The sequence below is a fragment of the Pelodiscus sinensis genome, chromosome 8 (assembly GCF_049634645.1).
Source record: "Pelodiscus sinensis isolate JC-2024 chromosome 8, ASM4963464v1, whole genome shotgun sequence".
NCBI classification, from domain to species: domain Eukaryota; kingdom Metazoa; phylum Chordata; order Testudines; family Trionychidae; genus Pelodiscus; species Pelodiscus sinensis.
The window spans coordinates 72,930,377-72,956,235 of NC_134718.1; the positions used below are offsets into that span (position 1 = coordinate 72,930,377).

Consider the following 25,859-nt stretch of genomic DNA (forward strand, 5'->3'; position numbering starts at 1 on the left):
GCTGCACAAATGTCCAGCTTATCGAGAATGCAAATACTCTTGCAAAACCGAGAAAAAGCAGGAGCAGGCCACAGGCACGGAAGCACACGTGGCGCTGTGGAAGAAAGACCTTTCCTGCCCAAATGCAGAGTGCTGTGTGAACAGTGGCATGTTCGAGGGGTCTGCCTCACAGAGTCAGAAACCTTCAGGAAGGGATCTCAGAGGTCATTTAGTCCGGCCTCCTAGCAAAAGGGCAGGGGAGCTGATCTGATTCCTGCTCCTTTGGACAAAACAGCATCTTTCTGCTACAGTGCACCTCCTTGCTCCCACATTACGGGAACCAACATAACAGTGCAGCAATTTATTGCCTCCCAGATACTCGCTCCCTTTGCCCAGCTGGGCGACTTTGCAGCCCCATTTCCTTTTCTTTCCACGTTTCTCTCCATATTACAGTGTGACAGACTAACACAGTGGGGCACTAGCTACACATGAAATGTGGCAAATGCACTAAGATTGCCAGAGGTGTTAAACTACTGTAGGCAAACTGGCAGGGCTTTTTGGCAAAACACTGACACCTGTGAGGCTGGGCTTGCCAAGATGCAGCTCCTAGTGTCAGGATCAAACAAATGACCTTTTAGTACAGAACACTCAAGTTTACCAAACAAAAACAACAAGCCACTGGGGCCGGACAGCAAAGCCCTGCCCTCCTCCCAGGACCCAACAGTTGCCCTCCCACACATGGCCGCAACTGGCCTGTGGCTCCATCCCATCTGTTTCCATGCGAGGAGCACTGGCAGGAGGCCTGTGTGGCCCCCGCCCCCTCCCACACACTCGGCCCCACCAGAGAAGTCTTCTAGTAAGAAATATCCATTTGGGGCCGGAAGCTAAACCTGAATTCTAAGATGGGGAGGGGGGGTATGAGAAAAGCGGGGGGAGAAGTCATTAGTTACCACAAAGCAGACTCCTCCTTTGTTACCACCACACGCACAGGTCCGTGATACTAGTGCTGAAAGCTAGGATCGTGGTGGATTGCCTCTGCCTCTTGGACCTTCCACTTTGATTCTCCCCCTACAGGAAGCTAAGAAGAGCATCGCTGTGCCCAGAGGAAATATTTTTATATAGCAGGAAAGGAATTTGATCTCCACCGGCAGTAAGAACATTTACTTAACAGACTGTCCTGTCAGCTGGGAAGAAGCCAGTTGGAGTGTTCCCACCCCTGGAGACTTTTGGGAGGGGTTTCCTCTTTTCTTTGCAGGGTGGGAGCGAGAGATTGAAGGGAGGAAAGCATCCTTGGATGGAGCAACACAGTGTGAGGTGTCTCAATTATGCAGGATAGGGCTCAGTGAGCTATGAAACCACACAACGTAAGGTGGGAAAGGAGGCATGGGGACGGGACTCATAGCAGACCAAGCTTCAAAGCAAGAGGGATTTTGCTCTTGTCATTCATTCAAATTGGACATGCAACACACTGGAGATTTACTTTAGGAACAATTAAAAAAAGATGGGGATGCGAAGTGTTCCAAACCCTCTGTTCTCTGCCAGCACTGTACATTCTGCAACTCCATGGACTCACCAAAAAACAGTTATCTTACAACAGAATATGTGTCAAGTATCAGAGGGGTGGCCGTGTTAGTCTGAATCTGCAAAAGCAGCGAGGAGTCCTGTGGCACCTTAGAGACTGACTGAAATGTTGGAGCATAAGCTTTCGTGGGCAAAGACCCACTTTGTCAGATGCAGAAAATGTATTGGACTTTTTTACATAGTAAAACTAGGTAATCAGAAAAGTTAGAAAAGTCTTTTTAGGGGTATATCAAATTGGTGCAAATCGAACCAAGTGCAGAAAGGATGCTGGGAGTTAGTTACACGGAACGGTGTGGCAAAGGCCAAAAATATTTTGCACTGGCAGGTGGATTTGAATAATGAACAGGGAATGGAAAGAAAACATTTGTTTAAAACTGGAAACCAACATTATGCTTCCTGAGAAAGCAAACAGAATAATTTAAAGCAGGCAGTAACACACCCAATTTCTATTAGGTATTGGTATTGACGAGAACTGGTTGAAAATGTTTGGTGCAACATTTTTTCTGAGAGAAAACATTGATTCTCTGAAATCAAAACACTTCCCATCAGTTCCAAAATTTTTGAAATCTCATTATTTCCTGTGGGGTGGGAATTCCCTCTTTTGATCAGCTCAGTTTTTATGTTTTGCAATGTCTTTAAGACACCAATGCCAGCTCTAACCGCTCTATTTCAGCAGCTTTACACTATCAGCACCAACTTGCTTTTACAGCCCAGATTAAGAAATTGAGCTCTGTTCTTGGTCATAGTTCAAGGATTTAGTCTGTCATATTGATACCACCCAGCAGCTCCACAGCTACAGCTGGGAAAATAATTCAGTGAGTATTTCCAAACCGTTGTTTTTAGCCCTTGTTCATTACTCATCCTTGACAAAAAACTGATTTTCTCCAATATATGTTATTCAAAATCAATCACAATTTCACAGGCAATTTTAATGCCAGCAGAAACAATTCAAAGTCACAATTTTAGCCAGGTGACATTTTGCAAACAGTTTGTTGAACATATTCAATATTTAAGAGGTCTCGGTTCTACATAAGGAACAGGCATTTTCAAGTTTGCTTTTCCACACCCATTCTTCAGGATCTGCTTAAAAGTCTGCAGCCACCACAAACATTCCTGTTGGTAAGCCTGCTTCATGAGAGTAGTCATATAAAAGCATAAAAGCAGCGCACACTCGGTGTGTGTAAAACGAGTGAATATAAATCTTGCCATCCAAATCTAGGCAAAAATAAATCCAAACAAAAAAGTGGGGTGCTTTACATAGAAAATTTCAATCCAAGGAAAGATTTCTAGTCTGTCCTCTCTCCCAATCTCTTTTCAGCTTCTCTTAGGAGTTTTATACTGAGTGCTTCAATCAGAGGAGCTGTCTATGTTGCCGCTGCATTCCAATCAGCAACTCCCTGCTGCTCCATCACCTCAATAATGCCAGCTGGGTGGGACTGTTTGTTATCCAGTTATATGATTGCCAGGAGACGGAATAGTTCCTTTCACACAAGTTCATTGGCAATCAGACCTTGGAAAAGCTGCTAGGATATAAGGTAGTTCTTTTAAGAAGCTGGTGCTTCAAAGCAAGTAAAATATTTGTCCACTGTCTGAACAATTCTCACTGCAATAATTTCTTATGGCCAAAGCTACTGCTTCCCAGATACAGAACAGAAATGCCACATTCTGCATTTTTTGTTCCTCAGCTACTTCTCCTTGTTTCCTTATCCCCCGCACCTGCATGCCTCTCCACATCCCCACTGCCGAATTCCTCCTAGTATCCTGCATTCACATCCTTCATTCCTCACAGACGTGTTTCATGTACAGACGTGAGAGGAATGGAGAAAGTTCAAGTTAAATTTAACTTAAAAACTACAAACAAAATGTACCAAAGACAAAGATACCAAGATGCAAACCAGTCACCCAACTGCAGCTCTTTATCCTCTTTTCCCCCTTACTCTGTCAACTAGCTCATCACAGTCTAAATTCTGCAGGGGACTGTATTTTTCATTCGTCTAGAAAGCGTGTGCACAATTTTGGTGTCTAATAAATATGGCTCAATTTTTTTAAATTCAAAATGGATAAGCTCTGGCATCAGGCTGCAGGGAGCCCAGCATCAGAGTCCGGTCCCCAGCTGGCCCCAGGCTGAATACAGTGTTTTAAAGTGGCAGACCCCAGGCAAGAGACAGCAAGGGGAAGCAGAGTTGACTCGACTATCGGATAAGTATTTGTTTATTGGATAGTTCATTAGTCGACTTGTCATTCACATCGCTAGCTTGGAGCCAGGTGAGAGGCGCCTCTCCATGGCTGCTGCAGCTCCAGCCAGCACAGCCACGGAAGGGATGCACATGCCCCAGCTAGGGAAGGTCTACATTCGTCCGTCCCCTTGTGCTCCCCATCCAGAGTGAGGAATGCAACAAGCTATGCACTTTCCCCTTGCTCCCTGACTAAGGGGAACAGACAGCAATATTCCCATATGAATGGGGGGGGGAGGGCTTCAGCCCTCCCCCGACTACCTAAAGGGCACTTAGGGGTGGGAGACTTGGGACTGGGGCAGTGCCAGACCAGGAGGAAGAGGGGAGGACTACCACTAGCAATATCTTTCAACTGCCTTCTAATTTGGTCTCTCTTCTGTATGGTTTTATGAGAAGCAATCTCATTCCAGGCGTATCTTGTTTTCCTGGCTCAACCAAACCCTGACCTGGCTTTAAGTTAGGATAAGAGGAAGCTGTATGCTGAATTTGGGGGTCCTAGCGCTGACTGTTTAGGAAGAGTTCTTGATGGAAACAGATGGACAGACAGATACCCGGCCAGACACACTAACTCTCTCAAATATATAGTAGGTATGCGACGGTGCGTGGTAGCGATGGTTATTGGCATGTGGATCAAATTGCCACATTCCTCTCAAAGGCCAGGCACACACTGTCTATCACAGGGAAGTCTGGAATCTCATCTCTCCAAAGTGAAAAACAACGCTTGTGTTTCTAGTTCCAAGCTGGGACATTTCATTGGGGATCCAATCAAGTACCTCAGAGCAGTGTAACTTTGGAAGAAAGTCTGTATTTAGGGAGTGTGGAGAAGGAAGTATTGTGGTAATATTTTACGTAGCGTGAGGCTAAGACATTGTGGAATTTTAGAAGGATCCCTGATGCATTAGAAAGCAGAATGCATGTGATGTAGCCAAAACTTTAAATTAAATGCAGTTTATCATATAGTTACAGAAATAAAGGCATTTTTCACATTGCTCCCATCACCACACAGTATGTGTAATTTATCTCAATGTAAATAGGTTTTCTTCAGTATGGTTTTAATATCCAGCTTGGTTTGGTTTGGTTTTTTAAAATGTGGCAGATCATATATAGGTTAGATTTATTGTGGATTTTCAGAAGCCATTTGCAGTTTTGAACAGCTACCAGCAATTGTGAAGTATTAAGTGCAGATGAAGAGCACAACCCTGCAATGTTAGCCATAATTAAAAAAAAACCCTCACTGTACTTCCAAGCATGTTCACTAATAATTAAGGATCATCTTATGACCACAGCTGATATATGAACTAGATACTTAAAATTAAGTCTAAAAACACTCCAGCAAACAGTGTCCTAGCAAATTGTTACTCAAAGGTACATAAAACTGTAGTATAATGAATAAAATCTCTTTCATGTCTATCTCATAGCCTTTACTAAATTAAAAATAATGGAGGGATGATGAAATAAATTAACCTTATTGTTGGTATAATGTATGCCAGGCTGTCTGATCTACACAAAATTTAACAGATGGGCTGACAAGAGAAAGCAACAATGATATAATCTGCTGGGTTTGCTGGCAGCACTGGTCTATAAATTCAATTTTCAGCATGAGAAGAATGTATTTTGGAAACAGCTCACACAAGGAATTAATAGAATTTAAAGCCCACGATGCATGTGTGTTATGTAGAAAATAACTGGCGCTCTCCTGCCAGTGTTTCTCTTCCACAGTTCGGTTTTGCACTCACCTTCTGTCTGGAAAATGGAAACAGCAGGGAACTGCCATAGCCTAGGGACTCTAACGTGGTACAAAATTGCAGGATACGTCACAGTGTGCTGCCCGCCCAAGACATGAAACGTAGACGAGATGCTTTGGGAAGAATTAAATCCCAGGAGCACAATTAAACAATGCCTCCACTGCAGGGATCCAAATTGGGCTCTTAGGAACAAGGAGGCCTAGACAGAAGGTTCTCTAAGAAAAATGTCTGAAAAAACAGATCAGCACTCCCCTAAGCACTGCTGTGCCTTTGTGGTTTGAAAACGGAGTTCGTAAGGACAGAACAGGGACTGATCTTGTATTTTCAACCTGCTGGCCAACTAAAAGAAAGTTCTTTATTGCACCGCTCATGCTTAAGGACTTCAAAAGTCCCATTCGTTTTTACATCCAAGCTATGTTTAATGAGCCTTTCAGTAGAGTCTCACCAATTCATACAAGTTAAAGATTATAAAGACCTCTCTGATCGTCCATGACAGCAGGCTCAGGGGGCAAGGGGCGGGGCCTGTACTGCTCCACCAGCGGAAAGATGATTCTGGCTTTCCCCCAGCATTAAAAATGGTCATTCAATCCTACTCATAGCAGGATTGGGTAACATGGGAAAGCGATCAAGACTGATTCGCATTACCTTCCATCTTAGATACTAAATAGCTTCCACTATAGATACTGGACAACCAAGATGCTACTTTTTCTAGCGCCTTACGTACACCTGGAATAACAGTGATAAGAGGGCAGCTAATACTTTCTAGCATTCCCATCAATTTTATTGTAGAATTTTAATTATGTCTTAAATATATTAAAAGTAATTGTCTCTGCTTCTGTAACGTCTTGACCCTCTCTCCTGCCTTTCAGATCATTTCTGTGTTCTGCATCCCAATGTCTTTGCTGGTGTCATTTTTCCTTCTTCCTTCAGCTTCGGCTCGTGTTCTCTTCCTCCTTCCCATGCATGCGCCATCTGGGGGCACCTCCAAACTCCATCGCTGTAGCCGCAAAGAACCTCTTATTTATGGACTGATCCTCACCACACCCATTTGAGGGACGAGCGCATGACCCCATTTTACATATGAGGAAACTGAAACAGTGAGAAAGGTAATGGTTTGCGTAAGGCCTCAGCGCAAGCGTGACAGTCAGGCACAAAACCTGTGGCTATGCTGGAAGCCAGAAATGGAACACTCAACGTCTGGTGAGCGAAGCACTGCAACGTGCCTACTGGATTTAGGGTCAGAGAAGGACCGAGACAGCTGAAGCTGTGGTCTACACTGACTATCACTGATACAGCGCGATAGTGCCGTAAATCCACCGAAACCTTCACATCTCTGCTGATACAACTGCCAGAGGGCTTTATATGAATCCCCACTAACCCTCCTTCACCGCCTGCCCTAGTCCCCACACCTACCTCCTTTCTCCACAGCTCTTTCTACCCCAGCCTCAAAAGCCACTGAACCTTACTCCTGCAGGTGTTACTCTGAGTTGGCCTGCTCCATTCAGACCTGCTGTCCTTTGCTGTTTACCATCTAGCCATGGGAATACTCTCTTTCCACATACCTCTCCTTACAATAATTAATACAAAGGGGCTGGCAGCAGCATTGCCCCTCTCTCCTTTCCATGGGCAGGAAGAACACAGTCTGGTGAGATAGCAGTTAACAGGAGAGTGAATTAAGTCTCCGACTGAGACAGTGCTTGGCTCACTGTACTCAGGCACAAAGTCTCAGAGTGATAGTAGCCATGTTAGTCTGTATCTGCAAAAACAATGCAAAGTCCTGTGGCATCTCAGATTAACAGATTTATTTGGGCACAAGCTTTTGTGGGTAAAACCCACTTCATCAGATGAATTGGCATGGCAGTGACAGAAGCAAGGGGAGATACAAGGGAGAAGTTGCTTGTGTTAATGAGGCTAATTGAGTCAGGGTGGAAGTGGGTCATTCACAGCATTTGGTGTGGAGATGTGAATATCCAGAGAGGGGAAACTGCCTTTGTCGTGAGTTAACCAGTTGAGAACCTTATTTAGTCCTAAACTGATGGGGTTGAATTTGCAAATGAATTCCAGTTCAGCTGTCTCCCTTTGTAACTGGGTTTTGAAATACTTTTGTAGCAGGATGGCTACTTTCAAATCCATTCCTGAATGCCTGGGGAGATTACTGTCTCAGACAGGGCCAGTCACACGTGTTTAGCTAGATGTCTTGCAGTACACTAGCACATCCATAGGACTTCCCACAGGTGAGTCTGCAGAAAACAGCTGTGCATTGTACAGTTAACAAGGCAATATACTGTGGTAATGCTGTTGCTTTTTATACACCGCTTTACCAAGCACCCGCTGACCAGCTGTGTAGCTACAGGCATTTTTCATCTGCACTCACTGGGGAAAGAAGAGAACATGTTTTAGTTATCCCTACAAGGTCACTATTTTAATGCACTGAATTAAGTTGTTTCAATGAGTAAACAACCTCAGCTGGGGCAGAAGAAGAAAGGATAACCCACATGAATCCCCTTAAAGAGTAAGACTGTTCAAATTTGTGTGTTTTGGCGAGTTTTTTAAATAGATTCTTTGTATATCACATGGATCAGTCTGTTATGTCTGCAGCTTAGGTCTAAAGGAACATTCACCCTTTTTCTGATCCAGAATAGCCAATGTTTAGAGCTATAAAGCGATGTTGTTCTGTTCCCTTATTGACACGGACACCTGAGAGCCCCCAAGCGGAGCAGGAGCAAGTTCAGCCGACTTCACTTTCAGCTTTGCTGCTGCTGTCACAGGTCCACAGAAGCACACACACAAGCTGAGCACGAGACAGGAAGTGTAAGTGACTCCACCAAGGCTGGCTAACAAAACACTTAGGTTTTCAAGTAAAATATTTTGACATAATATCCAAAGTTTTTTTGTTTGGAAATGCTACCCTGGTGCATCATGGGACATGTAGTTCGGTTGCCAAATGGCCCTACTCTCCACCATGAGCCAGGCTCTCCAGATTCATAGAATCTTAGAGCTGGAAGAAACCTCAAGAGATCATCGAGTACAGCCCCCTGCCCAGAGCAGGACCAACCCCGACTAAATCAGCCCAGCCTAGAATTCGGATAACATCTCCCATGGTGCACCATGGCAAGACACTCCCATTATATACTAATTCTCCTTCCTAAGGGGGGGACCATGGTGCATCATGGGAGATATATTCCAACTAGCAACTGCACAGGGGAGCATGAACATGATCCACCCAAACTATAACTTCTATGAGGCACCACAGCAGCCTTCCCCAAAGAGATAAATATTTTTGTTGTTGACCAAAATATTTGTGATTTCAAGTTTTCACAAAATACGTGAAGTCTTCCAGGGGAAAAAAATAAGACATTTAAAAAAAAAAAACTCTACCGTCAAACCAGAGTGCAACTGTCTTCACACCGAATCCTATCAGAAAAATGTCTCAACTTTTGGAAATATAAAACTTCCTAACTGTTGGTAAGTTGTGTTTTTAAAACGGTACACGCTAAAGATTCATCACAGTGGAAATTGAAAGAAATCATTCTTGAGCCTCCCTTGAAGAGTAATCAAGCTGATTTAGGATTTTGCTCATGATTCAATTCAATAAAGAGGTTTCCATACAATTATAAATATTAAATGAAAACAGATTTAAACAATTCTGCACAAAGTTCTACCATTAGGCTCATGCATAAGAACCTGAATTTACCAGGAATGGGAGACCATAAACAAAGGTGCAAGCATAAGAGAAAATGCAAACCACTAGTAGGAATGTCAGAGAGAGCTAATTTTTTCCAGTTAATCTAGCTGATATGTAAACACTATTAACCTGATCACAACATGTCCCTCTCGAGTCTGTCCTCAGTGGCCTAAACGATGTCCACAAACCCTCAGAGAAAGCAGGCAAGTGCAGTTTTCATTAATTCCGTGGTTACAACCTCAGAACACAAATGACAGGCAGTGGCTTCAGCGCACGGGCAGGTAAGCTCTTATTGAGATTACTATAGGGTGTCATAGCAGAGCAAAGTCTTAAGGAGCGATTTAAGGGGCACAATTACATGGACTTTGCAGATGTGCAGGGTGCTCTTCCCAAACTTAAGGAGGAGCATACGAGAAAGCACAAAGTTATCCATTTGGCAAGTTAACAAGTGAAAGATGGAGGCTGCCTTCAAGGGATGATCAGAGGCAAGAGTAACTCTTAATAGGAGATGAAAGGGAAGACACATAGCTTATATTTGATGCCATAGAGCAGGGATGGGGAAACTTTTATGGGTCGGGGGCCGCTAACCCACAGAAAAATCAGGTGGGGGCTGCACACAAGTGAGAAGCCTCTGACAGAGGGAGAAAGACACTCCCCACCTTCCCCTTGCACATCAGAGCCTAAGAGGGCCCAGGTTGGTAGATTGTAAGTGTTCCAGTCCTGTGGGTGGCCGGCCGGGGGGGCTGGAGCACCAGCACAAGCCCCCCAATGCTGAACCTCATGGGGCCGGATGCAGACAAGCTGGGAGCTGCATCCGGACCCCGGGCCTGAGGTTCCCCACCCCTGCCACAGAGAAAGGAGATCTAGTAGAGGACTGCATAGTGGTGTGATGGTTTTGGTCAAAAGAGTCCCCTTGTGACTGTTACTTGATGTGTTGGAATACCACTGAGCCCCTCCGTCCTGCTGAGCCAGACCAGTCTCCTCCAGCCCTGGCACAGAGTTGTGGTCACAGCCCACAACTGAGTAATACAGACACTCAGATCAGCTCAGCTCTGGGAAGGTTCAGTCAAATGGATCTGACATAGCACCCAAGTGCACAGTTCCAAGTGGACCAGAACCCCAGATAAATCTGTCTTACAGACTACCACACCTACCCCTCCGATACTTGACCTCAAACTAGGAAGACAAGCTGACAAATGTCACTTGCATTGCATCTTCTGCTCTGCCTTTTCTTCATGGACAACCAGACCATTTTCAAGTAAAAAAAGCAAGAAAATCACAGTTGCACAGGGAGACAGAGGAAAAAAAAAAAAAAAAAAGAGCCAGGCTTTAATAAAACCCTTGAGTGCACTCTGCCCAGAAAATTCACATCAAAGCAGTAGAGAAAAGCGTTTGCTATCGAAGACTAAACGCAGCACTAATAAGGCTTTCACGAGAGCCTTAGAGTAACTATATCAGAGAAGCAGACAGGTGTTAAGAGCCCTCCCCAGCTCAGATCTCTGTTTAAAACAGATGGAGAACTGAATGTTAGGACCCAAACCATCAGCCTAAAGCTTTCCCTGTTCTCGACTTCCTCTTGCTACTGAGTGGCCAGCTCTGCTGGTAGGAATATTAACATAGCCAAGCTGTTGCATTTCAACCACCATTAGCTGGCTGGTTAAAATGCCAGCAGGAAGTCTATAGTAACGTTCCTATCCCTGGAGTTCCGTGAGTAGTTGCACCAGGGGGAAACTAAGAGAAAAGCTTCGCAGAGACCTAGCAGAAGTGTGTTTGTGTAACTCTTGGAATCGCCTATTTCAAGAGAGTGTGCCTATCCCTCCCTACAAAATTTAGACTCCTAGGATCATTCCACATAGAGCCAAACTATTTGTATCTCGTCTTTTTACAGTTAGCTGTCTGAGTCACAATCCTGGAGGCAGCAATGCTCTGTTCTGGATCGCTGGAAAGGATAGCACAAGCTTTCCCATGTACAGCCCCGAAAGCCTTCTCTGGTACACAGGGCGTGAGAGGTAATTCCATCTGCATACAATCAGAGTTTGGCCATCTCTCTTGCCACTGTCAGCCACGATGTAAAACACAGGGCTGGCTTGTTTGGTTTTTTTTTTTTTAAAGTGATCTCTCCCCAACAAGAATGATTTCACATGGGCCATTACACAGCTATCAGTGACAGTGTTGGGAAGAAGGGACACAAGTCCTTGCCCCCCCCCCCCAGACAGCAGGGCACAGAAGTAGCTCTCTCCATATCTCCCTAACACAGCCAAATACTTGTGGACACATTCATACAGATGGCTCCAGGGCACATTTGAGCATACTGCTATGTATATAACACATGTGCATGTTTATGTAGGGGTGTGACATGCCTCTTGAAAACAGTCAAACAAATTCCTGTGCGTGTGCCTAGATAGTGATAGCTTTTGGCTATGACCAAGTTTGGCTACAATGGAAACAGTGACTTTAGCTTAAATGTCCACACCCCTTCGCAGGACAGAGCCATGCAGTCAACTTACGTGGCTGAGCTCTTCTTAACTAAGGCAAACAACAGGCCCTCAGTAAATTCGGAAGAATGTCACTTGTGCAGACGTTCCAGTGTTTACGTGCAATGAAGTTAACTGCATAACTGGTTTGGTAAAGCAAATGTATAAGCTGATTTATTTTTCTGCGGAGCTAAAACACAGCTAATCCCCTCCACTTCTAACCTACAATTGTGAAATACCTCAGGGAAACCTGGGCCAGTCCTAGACAGCCATAGCAACCAGTAAAAAAAAATGATAAATGAGTCTGGGGTAAAAAAAAGCATATAGCCAGAAAAATAATATGACTAGCTAGGCAGCTCTGGCTTTATTCATCCTACTGGGAGGAAATATGCAACATTTTATAAAAGCTAGACAAATCTCATTTGTATTCAGGGAAGCATCATTTTACGGAAGAATGTGCCTCGATAACAGAGTACTGTATTTGAAAACATGCATATGCGAACCTAGTAATTTGGACAGAGCATAGACTTGTAGATACTAGTGACTTTGAGGGAAACTGTCTAGCGGTTAAAATAGAACTCTAGCAGCCAAAACCTTATGAAACCTGACTGTTTTGGATTGTATACCCTTGGTCAAGTTACTTAATCGAGTCTCTCAACAGAATTGTAGGAGTGCTGCACTTCTGAAAAAAAAATGACCCTTATCCTATTCCTAACTAGTCACTATATTCAGATCCACATAACAACGATAATTCCCTAAATCAGTTACATGCACAGAAGCAAAATTCTCTACCTTGCAAATACAGGCACTCCCCGAGTTATAACCACCTCCACTTATGACCATCCGCACTTATGACCAAAGTAGTCGTAAATGTGGATCCGAGTTACGAACAGCGATCCGCACTTACGAACAGCGCGGTCGCCATGTAACTCTATGGGATCCAAGCTACGAACACTTTGAGTGACAAACCAAGTGTTGGTCCATAACTTGTTCGTAACTTGGGGAGCAGCTTGTATGAAGAAACTTCTGCAAGGCAGGTAAGTGTCCTGGAAACTCTATCAGTTCCCCATGTTGCAACATGTGTCACCTGAAGCAAAGCTGTGCTATTCTTTCCTGCAGTAACTCTGGAAAAGGAGAACCCGATTAAGATATTTCTTTATCTTTAACAAAAACCACAAAAAGGATGGAATTCTCATGGTCACTACGAAAGAGGGCCAAGACATACTAAAAGGGTTTTCTGAAGCTCTAATTCCTTGTGATTGGTACTGGTAGAATCAATTCTATGTACTAAACTTTTAAGAAGTAGAACAATAAATCAAAAGAGAATCAATGAATCAATAAAGAATAATTCAGCAACAACAATAATTTAAGAGACTTGGGATTTGAGTTCTACTTATAAAAGTAACTTCCCTCCACGAGCTCAAGTAACTACCAAAATCCAAATGAAGCATTAGCACACAAGCACAACCTGCCCTGCTTAATCAAAGTCTCCCTTTATCATCATTTGCCTTATCCACTGTGCCTATAAGACCCATTCACGAACCAGGCCTGCATGATGCTAGCTGCTGTACAAACACAGTAAAGACAGTGCCTCTCCTGAAGGGCATATGTTTGTACAAGCTCTTTGTTGCAATAAAGAGGCATACTTTGTTAGCCATATGAATAAACTAGGTAGGTATTAAATACTGGTGTTCAGTATTTAAAATAATTACTTTAAAAACGGTCATTTACAGATATCAATTTTCTAAGAATTTCCAAGTAGAAAATCACAGAGGAAATGGAAGTGTGATTAATCAGTAGAGGTCAAAAACATGAAACCCATTCTCAGATACCAATAGGTTAATCTTTATGCTACACGAATACAGCACTATTTTCACATGGATGGCAATTAGGTAGATTACTGAGAACAATTAGAGGTGACTTGAGAAGGAAGGTATTATGCATAGTTCCATTTAAAAAACAAACACTTTCAAAACTGGTAAACTCTTTTATTACTGCATCATAAAGATAACCACAACCCCAGAACAGATTTTCCATTGGACAAGTGTTTCCCCCTCCCCATACACATCTTTCCCTAGTTTGAACTGAGGCATAAATCTTTTCTACCATGAGATATTCCCAATGTAGCCATGAACCATGACAAGTTAAGGTCACTGAATAGTGAAAAGTTTCATTTTCAAGGTTTCTAGGATTTTAAAAAAAACAACAAAAAAAATCTCCCATAAAATAACAGAGCTGGAATTTGTGGTCATGGCCAAACAGTGATAAAAATCAAGAACAGATAAAGCCACAAATAGAACTGAGATTTGCAGACTTGGGCTTGTCGAAGCGGGTGAGCCAGTGCTATTTAATCAAAAGCACAAAGCATCAAGTGTTTGTTACAGTGAACTGAAAAGCCAAGGCTTGAAGAATTCTAAAATTCAGTGCAGAACACTGATGGTCTAAAGTAAAGCAGCAATTCAGAGAAAGGAAAAGAAACAGAGAAATGTGACACGTGTGCTTAAAAGTGTTCATCACAAAACAGAACGAGACTTGGGCAAGATCAGCACAGGTGCCGTGCCGCATGTGAGAGATGTTCTAGAATCCGGGGTAATGTGTTAATGAGATTTTAAACAGTAGCTGGTTGAATTTTGCTCACTATGTCCTTCATATAAAACCACTCAGTAACAGTACGATACAATTCCATCTCATGCCCCCAGCCCCACACCATACAGGATGTAGTAAAACACACCTATAACAATAAAAAACTGGCTTGTATTCACAAGTAAGATCTTAGCTCTAATGGAGTTTTTAAAGAAAGTGAGAGATTATACGCAGTGTTCGCACTAGAGGGATGAATGTCTACAGCAGCCTAGTTTGCTGGGCATTAACCAGCCCACATGCACTCTAATGGGTTCCCTAGTAAAAAAAACTTTTGAAGATGAGTGGTCCTGTAGCACCTTAGAGGCTAACAAAAATATATTTTATATAGACTAGGGGGCTGTGCCCTGTGCTCGCTACACAGACAATATATATTTGTTAGTCTCTAAGGTGCTATAGGACCACTCGTTTTTAGTGGTATTTTTAAGCTACAGACTAACACGGATACCCCTCTCAGAGTTGCAAAGTTCCCTAGTGTGTGTCTGAAATGTGATTTTTTTCCACACAGGCCAGTTAAAATGTCTACCCATCTAGTGCAGATGAGCCTTAATTCATTGGCTGGCCCTATAAGTTTGAAGCTCATTCCCAGATCTGATTCAGGCACACACTGGCCCAGTTTTATCATCTCTACTTCTTCAGAGAGTGTACTGCAGAGCATTACACAAGCTCTTCTGCTTCAGCAAATGCTTTAAAGATCATTTGTAAGAAGAAGTTGAACCTCTCTACTCTAGCACCCCTGGAACCTGACTGGTGCTGAATAAAGAATTTGCCAAACCATGGGAGGTCGATATTGTCTAGTATCGTGACCTTCCACTGCTTACTGAGCTCTGAGAAGACATTTAGGGGTACGTTAGAGCTAAATAACAGCACAGAGCCAAGAGCCAGGACTGGTGGCTGTAAACAAAGTTTATGGGACTTCAGGAAACTTAGCCACACCCAAGTGGACAGCCAGCTAACTAAAATCATGCTGGACCATGGATGTTACCAGACCAGAGAGTGCTGGACTAGAGAGGTTCAACCTGTATTAAAACCTCCATAGGTTGAAAAAGTATTACCGCTTTGATATTTAGGTCCTCCCTATGCTGATCATGGTAGTATGTGATGGCCACATCATAGAATACTAGGACTGAAAGGGACCTCAAGAGGTCATCGAGTCCAGTCCCCTGCCCCCATGGCAGGACCAAATTCTGTCTAGACCATCCCTGATAGACATTTATCTCACCTACTCTTAAATATCTCCAGAGATGGAGATTCCACAACCTTCCTGGGCAATTTATTCCAGTGTTTGACTGCCCTGACAGTTAGGAACTTTTTCCTAATGTCCAACCTAAACCTCCCTTGCTGCAGTTTAAGCCCATTGCTTCTTGTTCTATCCTCAGAGGCCAAGATGAACAAGTTTTCTCCCTCTTCCTTTTGACACCCTTTTGGATACCTGAAAACGGCTATCACGTCCCCCCTCAATCTTCTCTTTTCTAAACTAAACAAACCTAATTCTTTCAGCCTTCCTTCATAGGTCATGTTCTCTAGACCTTTCATCATTCTTGTTGCTCTTCTCTGGACCCTCTCCAGTTTCTCCACATCTTTCTTGAAATCCATCATACAACTGGATGAGCAAGTAGAAAACAACTGAGCTTATAAGAAAAGGCTGTTCTTGCCATAATGTGCTTTGAGCAGACCGTGTTTCAATGAGAAAGAACCCACTCTGAAATTTGTGTTTTTACTCTTCAGTGTACAGCATTAAAATTTTGTCAAAGACTCAGGAAGTCAGAAAAGCAGGACAAAGAAAAAATATCAATTTCAGCTTTGCCAAGTGGTCAAGACAAGCAGAAAATATCCTCATTAACCAGAAAAAAGTGATTGGCGTCAGTTTCCTGCTCCCCCACAAGCATATTAGAGGAGGCCGGAGTAGGCTAAAGGACACAAGATACAGCTGCTCTGAACTGCCAGTGGTCATTATCTGTGCTGTGATAGTGCCTCGGGGTCCCACAGAGGAGGTTGCTGGTGGGACTGAGGGGAGCAGAGCAATATACTGAGTTGTGTCAAGTTTGTGGTCAAGGGCTGAGCAAAGCAAGAGAATAAGCTGAGGGGAAGGGGTGGGAGCATAAACATACCACAAGTAATGCCCGGGGAAACTAGCAGCAATAAGAAATCCACCACGCAGAACACCCTATACCAAATCCATTTCATATGTGTCTGTCAGTGTACTAACTGATGTCTATGATTAAAGGAGATGGGGTTTGAGGTTTTCCAGCCATGGTAAGGTAATTCAGAGACAACTATTTAGCCAAGAAAAGCAAGTGATAGTTTGCCAAACAAGCTTTGCAGCAAAATAAACTCTACTTTGATTACTCATTGCAGCAGTGCATAATCTACTACAGGTTGAACCTCTCTAGTCTGGCAATATCTACGGTCCAGCATGATTTTAGATAGCTGGATGTACATTTGGGTGAGGCCAAGTTTCCTGCAGTCCCATAAAGTTTGTTTACAGCCACCATGGTTCTGTGCGGTCATTTAGCTCTTATTTAACCCTAAGTGTCTTCTAAGAATCCAGCAAGCAGTGGAAGTGTCAGTAATGCTGCTAGACAATACTGGCCTTCCATGGTCCAGCAAATTCTCTGGTTTGGCACCGAGGATGCCAGACTAGAGTGGTTTAATCTGTATATATTTTAAAGAACTTGTCTGTTTGATCAAAACTCCTCTAAGTGGTAAGATCTAGGACACCAAATTTGGTATGCAGCTTCCTCTTATAATGTAATGCAATGGAAGGGTTTGGTTATGCCAGGAAAACAGGATGTGCCTGGAATGGGATTGCTTCTCATCACACCATACAGAAGAGACAAAAGTTACCAAATAAAGTACAGACTTTGAAACTGACATTACTGAACCAAGATGAGCCCAAAAAATAGGGTGAACCTCAAATAGGATTGTTTCTCAATAAACCTTACAGAAAAGAGATGAAACGAAGAAATTTGTAGTAATGCTCTGGTTTGGAACAGCTAAATCAATGTTTAAGGTATGAAAACTAGAAGATAGTTTTACTGGAAGCCAAATTGACTATAGCCCTTTTTTTTGTTAAAAAACACAAATAAGCGTTTATAGGGATGAAGAAAAAAATACACTTAATGGAATTCCCATTTAAATAAAATTGTTAAAAAACGTAATCGACAAATTTTAACAATCCCTTTTAAAAGAACTCAGAAATCAACATAAACTTCATAAAACAACACTACTTTTGAAAAATACAATCGTTTATATAAAGCAGGTATGTTATCCTTTTATTTAAAAAACAAAACAAAACACCTTAATTGAGTGAAGGATCCGAGCAATGGGTAAATCTGCTAGCTTCCTTATATTTTGGGAAAGAAATGGCCTCTCTAATGTTTAGTAACAGCCTCACAATTGCAAAGTTAGCTGCTGCCATGAGGGAGCGTTTTCTTTGCAACTGAATCCTTGATTTACACACTTTAAAAAAAAGTCAACAAACACAGTCTATTAAAAACATTTAACGTGTCTGGGACACAAGTGATGAGGGCTATAAAGACAGCATCAGCCTGAATCAATAAAACGATAATACTGAAGCTAATGGATCGGTTATATCTGAAGTTCATGGCAAAGTTGAAAAATAGAAACTTATGAATTATAAATGCTCTTTCCAGAGAACACTGAAAGCTGATTTTATTATTGCAGGTCTGGAAGATGGAGCTACGTATTTTGTGGAAAGCATGAGAAGTCTTCTTGTAGAGAATCTGTTCTCAATAGCTCGCCACCAATTACACATACACAATTTGTCTGCTGCGCACATGAAATGCAAAGAAACGGAAAATGTTTTGTTGTTCAGGAAACTCCCACAATTGGATTGCTCCAAAAAATGCAACAGGAAGGGAGTCAGAAGTTTGCTTCTTTATTAACATGGTTCACTTAACTTTTTTTTTTAAAATCCGGTGAACACACTACAGTGCACATAACTGCAAGTTCTGGGGACAGGACGAGAACAAGTCACATGACTTACTGTCCAAGTGGAAAGGAAGTCAGACACTGCACCACTAAGCATTGTATTCAAACTTGTACAGAATTTTAGGGATTTCAAATGCTGCAGAAATGGCCTTAAATCTTGAACCAAATAATATTAATACCTATAAAGTGAGACATTTGAGGCATTTGCAAAGTCAGAGGCACATCTGAGATGTTTGCATGAAAAAAGCAAATCTAATTAATGCTCCCACTGACAGTAAATGTTTTAGGAAACTAAATAAAAGTTGGGTATATTAAATTTAGGTGGGAAATCTTGTACTTTAACCCAGTCTCTGAATCTAGGACAGTTTATGGGAATCACATGGAATAAAACAACTTTAATTGTGAGGGACCAGGGAAAAAAATCTCAACTAAGATTTGGACCCAAATTTCAATGATGCAACAGTAAAACTGGACCTGCACACCTCTTCAAAAGCCAGATTTAGGCAAGATGTCTTCATTCCTCCCTGCAGCAAGTGACATGCTTAAGATTACAAGTGATTTGTGGGTAGATGGCTCTGTTGAGTCAGCATTTGAAAGCGTGACCACGGGAGCACGGCCACGAGATGCGGAAGTTCTGGACTAGCGAGCAGCAGAGCCGACAGTGACTGTGTTTTTTCAGGGCCCCTCCAATTTAAGAGTCAGTCATCTCACATTACTGAGCAATTTATTAACTGGCAGAGAAACAGTTACAAAACTGTGTGTGCTTAACTGCTTGGGAATCACAGATTAAGAAGCTACTTGAACTGTGAAGAACCCCAAAGCTGGGTCAAAAAGGCATTCACTGGATTCGCAATCACTCTGCAGGCCGCGCGTATAAATACAACGTGAATTGATACTCTGCCCAACAGGCCATTTTCTGACCCACAGACTCTCAGGACTGGAAGGGACCTCAGTAGGCCATATATTCCAGTCCTCTGCACTCATGGGAGGACTAAGTTAGCCAGATCAGGGGTTCTCAACTTTGCTTTGGGAGGCTCCCTTAGCAATGCTATAAAAGCTCCGTGGCCCCCCTGTGCTGCTACTGTGTTTTTGTCATATCCAGTGGATTTCAGGCTGCGGCATAGGCAGCAGCAAGCAAGGCAATTGCTGAGGGCCACATGCCAGAGGGCCTGCAAAGCTAAGTTCCTTGGGCTTTCGGCCCTGGGTCCAGCCCTACTCTCTTGTTGACTGTGTCAGACCTCCTGAAACCTGCTCACAGCCCACCCAGGGGTAGAATCCCCTTTTTAATGGGGCAGTCCCTTATTTATACCCTCTTGCAGGCATCCAGGGAGGGGGGGAATTGTCCCGTATTTTCCATTCCCCCTGCTGATCTGATCAGTCTGTGGTCAGCACAGCCACAGCCCCTGCCGCAGTGGTGAAGCCCCCAGTCTCCGGGGCTGAATTCCTAGCAGCCTTCCCCCCTCCTCACTGAAATCCTGATTCACGGTGCCCTCCGAATCCCCAGCACACACACGTCTGCGGAAGTCTGGTCCAATGATGGACACCCCACAACCTCTCCAGGCAATTTATGCCAGTGCTTAACCACCCTGACAGGCAGGAAGTTTTTTCTAACGTTCAACCCAAACCTCCCTCGCTGCAGTTTAAGCCCATTGCTTCTTGTCCTATCCTCAGAGGCCAAGGAGGACAATTTTTCTCCCTTCTTCTTGTAACAACCATTTATGTAAAATTCAGTTATATTGTACAACATGGAGGAGCTGCATTTCCTAGAAAATCTCCTTTATTACCAACAGAGCCCTGGGGATTCCCATTTGCCTCAGCTTTAACCCCTGCCACCATAACACCCCTGCCACCTTCTCTCTCCCTTCTTCTTTCCTCTAGAGGAATCACTAACAGGTAATCCCTTTCCTATCCAGGCCTAACCATTCTGTACCGCCAAGCAGCTTACAGCAGAGCGACTGACCACCCGTACAGTAGTGCAGAGATCTACCAATCAGTATGTTAGGCTGGTGAAACACCCCATTTATTGTAACAGCATTTTCACACAGGACTGATCTCAAGACTAAAATGGCAGAGATGTAAATGAACACATACAAGATTCAAACCCAGCACTTCGACATGCACGTAACCCGTCAGATTTAGAGTGACAGAAAACAAGGCAGCAATGATTTAATGTTCCATACCTGACTGGAAGACGTATCGGGCTAAGCCTTGCATTAACTCTGCCGGCCATGTAGGTGGCGCTGATTCCCCTGTTTCTCTCTTTAGTCGAAACGTCAACTCGAATCCAAAACCACTCGGCCCATCTGTTCCTGTAAATCTGAAGGGAAGGAAAAGCAAAAGGGTCACATAATTCACCTTAACAACAGTGGACCTAAGGATCAGGTAGATGTGAGCAGTAGACAGATATGCTGCGCACTGGTTTTCAAGATGTTATGCCCTTTCTTTGCCTCTTAGGATGAATGAGGAGTTCAGAGCTTCTCTAGTTGTGTGTGAATCTACATGCAGCCACAAGGAACAGAATCATTAGGTTAACTAGCTAATTTCTGCATAAAACTAATAATTCAGGCATCAAAAGAAATCTAAACAGTATTCTGGGATATGGCATGGAGCATTCTGTACTGGGGACAGGTCAACAGGAAAAAAAGTGGAAAAAGCCACGTTAGCAGAGACGGGGAGATAAAGGCTAGGGATGTTAAATATCGACTAACTGACTAATCAAATAGTTGATGCATTTTGCATTGAGTATTTGATTAGTTGATAAGGCGCCTCTGCCTTTGAAGTATAGCAACAGCTGACCCCAGCTGCCGCTCTGAAATGGCACATGCAACCTACAGACACCCGAACTGGCCCCAGGCTGCACGTGGCATTTCAAAGCAATAGCACTGCACGGAGCCCAGAGTCAGTGGGGGAGTCCCCAGCCGATCCTGGGCTCCACGTGGCACTGCCACTTTGAAATGCTGCATGCAGCATGGGGACAACCCACCTGACCCTGGGCTGCACACGGCATTTCAAAGTGGCAGCACCTCATGGAACCCGGGGTCTGACCCCAGGCTCCAAGCAGTGCTGCTGCTTTGAAGTACCCCCTCCACCTCTCCTTGCTGCCTCTTTCTGATAGAGGCAGTGGAGGACGGGGGACGGGACACTAATTCTTCACATCCCTGATAAAGGCTGAAATGTAGGCAAGACTGTCCAGTGGAAAAGTAGTAAGGCTTTTGACGTTGCCTCGCATGGCCTTCTCACAAACTAAGTTAATATAACCTAGATAAAGCCACTGTAAGATGAGTGGAGAACTGATTGGAAAATGCACAAGCGACGAGGCACCTTACAGACTAACAGATTTATTGGAGCACAAGCTTTCGTGAAAATGGTCCCATGAGAGTAGTTATCCATGGTTCAGTCAAGCTGAAAAGGCGTATCAAGCGGGGTACTGCAGGGATCAGTTCTAGGTGCTTTTGCACAATATTTTCATTAATGATTTAGATAACGGCAGACAGAAGACACTTAAAGTTTGCTGACGATATCAAGTGGGGGGGGGGTATTGCAAGAGCTTTGGAAGATAGTATTAAAATTCAGAATGATTTGGACAAACCAGAGAAACAAATCTGAAGCAAACCGAATGAAATTCAATGAATCCATGGTTCTCAACCAGGGATTCAAGGTCCCCTGGGGGCAGTGAGCAGCTTTCGGGGGCAGGGGAGGAGGGGAGATGCAGAACCAACATCAGACTTCCTGGGGCCCAGGGTAGAAAGCCAATGTCTCCCACTGCATGGTGCTGAAGCCAGGGCTTTGAGCCCCACCACGCGGGTTGGAAGCTGAAGCCTAAGCTATATAATTTGCAGGAGGCCTGTGGCATGAGGCTCCAGGCAATTGCCTTGTTTGCCACCTCCCTAATGCCAACTCTGGCTTTTCTATGCAGAAAACCAGTTATTGGGTTAAGGTTAGTGAGGAAATTTTAACTACTCTCAAGTACATAAAAGGCTGTTACAAGGAGGGATGAAAATTGTTCTCCTTAACCTCTGGGGACAGGACAAGAAGAAATGGACTTAAATAGCAGCAAGTGCAGGTTAGATTATGGAATTTGCATCACTGGTGCAAGAGCAAGTTAGAAAAACACCTGTCAGGGATGGTCTAGAATCTAACAATTTAGTCCTAGCCTTGAGTACAGGGGACTGGACTAGAAGATGTCTTGAGGTCCCCTTCCAGTCTTATGATTTCTGGCTTGAATATTTCAGAGTTCTACATTTTAATTTCTTAGTCACATGTACAAATATTTAAGTTCACAAAATTTGAGACCAGTTAGTGACACTAACTTCGTCTATACTAATGTCATCATCTCCCTTACTTGCTTCTTATGGCTGTGTCACAAAGTACTAAGGAGGTATAAGAAAGATGGATTTTAGACAGCATAGAGGCATCACACAGAAACAGGCCTTCATAAGCCAGTACCATCTTGTAAGTTGCATAAATTTGCAAGAATCTTTACGGGAACTGTCAAAGCCCACAGAAAAAGTGAATGTCTTGGATCCAGGGCCCTTGCTGACAGCTATGAAAGATATAATGCAGGAGGTGTTAACATTCTATTTTTACTACAAATAACCACACAGGGCAGTCAAAAAGCTCAGCGTATTTCCCAGTTGTGGTGCAGGGCCCACCAGTAATGCTCAGAGCACTTCCAGGTGTCAGCACTGTCATAATGGTAAAGAATTTGTCTCTTCAGCTGAGATGTTTCTCAGAAATTCTGGGCTGGGCAACAGCTCTCAGTTTTTGAGACTAACCCAAAAAACCAAACTCGAGTACTACTGTGTGCTCTCCAGAGTCACATCAAATAGGCTTGGCAGAATTCTAATTATTTTTTGTAACTGCAAACATAATATTGACTTTAATACTAAGCGCTTTTTTTCAATTTTAATCAAATTCACAATTGTAGGAAATTACAGGGGACTCAAACAGAGGATCATACAACTATTTGGTGACAGTAGAGGTTTACCCTTAAGAACTTAAAGCTTTATATCTATTAAAAGCACAAATTGTGAAAATCACATCAAAATATACAAAGTAAATATCCTTAAATGAAATTCTAATAAGGTCTCAAACAGCCTTAAGTTCCTTTCTTTGCCTATCTATACATTTCAATTATTGATGGAAATATTTTTTCATGGGTTTGTTGTACAGAAAAATCAACATTTACTGACATTTATAGGTAACAGTGAAATCATGCCAAGCCTAATCATAACCATCTTTGTTGATGTTTCTTCAGTGCAATTTGCAGACGATGAAACTGGAGAGGCAGCAAATATACCGCAGGACAGGGCCAAGATATGAAATAACCTGAAGAGATCAAAGCTGCCGTGACTGTAGGCAGTGAGAGAAGTTATTGAAAGACTAAGCATAGGGAAGAAAATAAACACAGAAAAGATAAACATTAGATATCTAAGCAGCTCTGCCAAACACATTTAAGCACGTTCGTTTTCATCCTGACTACACAATATACTCCACAATTTGAAGAATTTGAGAATCCTTGGCATAGAGAAAAGGCATATCTGCTGCAAATAGGATAGACCTGGTCTTCAAGTATTGATAGTCAAGGGGTGTTGATATATAATTCCAAGAAGCTACTGTAGCTTGCCGTAACAAGCCACAATATATGCATACATTATAGACTGTACATAAACCATGGACGTGCTTACTGGGATCATGGAATAGAATTCTGATTAGTGAAGCCTGCCTTAAGTGACCAACCAAAAAGGCTGCGTTAGAGAGGAAAGGTGAGTGAGGTAATATCTTTTATTGGATCGAGGTTTGTTGATGAGACAGAGAAGCTCCTTCAGGTCTGGGAAAGGAATACTCAGGTTACAGCAAAAGGCAAGGTGAAACAGATTGCTTAGCATCAACAGTTAAACCATACTCTAAGAGCCCATGCTGCCCATAAACACCTCTGCAGTCACTGGGCAGAAAAGAGGGGGTGAGTGGGCTACAGGTAATTGTAGTAAAAACCATAAACCCAGCGTCTCTGCTCCATCTATGATTTTTGGTGTCAAGCAGAGTAAAGAATGTTAGCTCCCAGGCTTGCCTTTTGAAAGTGTTGTGCAGGTATCGCTGAGGACGAGGCACCATTTGGGAGCAGTAAATCTGTGAATACTACGAGTGTCCAAATGCTGGACACTGTAGGGAGACACACACAAGGCTCGGTGCGCTATCTTGTAGTGTGTCAGCGGGAACTCCCAGGCCTGGAGGGTAGGGCTTGCATTGCCCATGGCTAGTGCAGGTGGGGAGCTGATACATGGCAAACAGACAAAACTGCCTCACACTTTGGGGTTAGTGAGGAGTCTCCCAACTTTTTGAGTATCCCTGGGAAGCATCACACTGTCCTAGCGCTGAAGAATGCTCTCTTCGAGGCCACTTTCAGGCCTTACACCATTTGTCATGTTCAATTACTTGAAGCTACTATATAATGTGATTATCTGAATTAACATTCATTATTTTAGAGGTAGATGCCCAACCCTCTCTCAAGCTGGTGAACACTGACACAAGCAATCCAACTGAAGGCACTGAATATTCCCATGAGTGCTCACCAGCATGTGTAACATTTGCACAACTGGGTTCTTCACTCGTTTGTTCTCACTCTGTAGATACCTAGTTCCAACGTCAACAATTGGACTCTTAAAATACAACTATAAATTCTAGTCAATCTTGGCGCCTGATGACCTGATTAGAAGGTGACCTTATGAAGGGTTATCTTGACTGAAACGAGCACAAAGTCCTTCCATATTTTAGCATGGTCAAAGGCTACTTACTACTTAAGTGTTAAAGGGAGCCTTCTGGCAGGCACAGAAATGGCTTTGCATGGTTAAAACATGAAATGGGAGTAATGCACAGTTCTTAAGTGACGGTCAACTGGAGAGGCTCATTTGTGCCTGAAAATCTGGTCCCTTGTATGATTAGAAAGAGCATCCAAAGTTATAGAAATTCTCACATTTTTACTAGTTTACTTTGCACATTTGACACACTTTAGTATCAGTTAGCAAAAGAGAAATGTACAGAATAAACCTTTATAAGAGGGAAGAGTAGAAAAATTACCACAATTTTACTGAAGGATTTTTTAAAAAAAATTCCAGCATGTAAAAAGGTGCTGTATCAGCAATGATCAATTAAACAAATCAAATTGACATCAAAATTTCAAACTGCTCTTACAAAGTCAAAATTCTTGGAAAGCAGTCTTGGATTGCTGCAGGATTATCTCCCCAGTATGGAAATTCCAACTATATACTTTGAAGCTTGTTATTTAGTTTCTCAGCTTGAAAAGTCTATTTTATGGCAAAGTGCATGATTTTAGCTACAAATAATGGTTTACCAAAATTCTCACACATGCCATAAATCAGTGTGCAAACAAGTTACGTCGCAATGAAAGTGCTCACGTGTGGCTATGAACCCTACACAAAAGGAACTATTTAGGAGACCAGCAAACCAACCCACTGTTCCCTTCCAATGATAACACCGGCAATCAATTTTACTGCCAAGTAATTTTACAGGACAATTATCAACCTTACCAAAGGTTGGCGCAAGTTAC

General features: G+C 43.0%; 1 protein-coding gene across 2 annotated transcripts in view; it reads right to left on the bottom strand.

Moving 5' to 3' along the window:
• SUFU (SUFU negative regulator of hedgehog signaling) overlaps positions 1–25,859 on the bottom strand; it is a 104,838-nt gene that overhangs the window by 50,676 nt on the left and 28,303 nt on the right. For both annotated transcript variants that reach the window (XM_075935577.1, XM_075935576.1), the window contains exon 3: positions 20,473–20,609. In XM_075935577.1, coding sequence (XP_075791692.1) covers positions 20,473–20,609 — 137 coding nt within the window. The remainder of the gene's footprint in view (positions 1–20,472; positions 20,610–25,859) is intronic.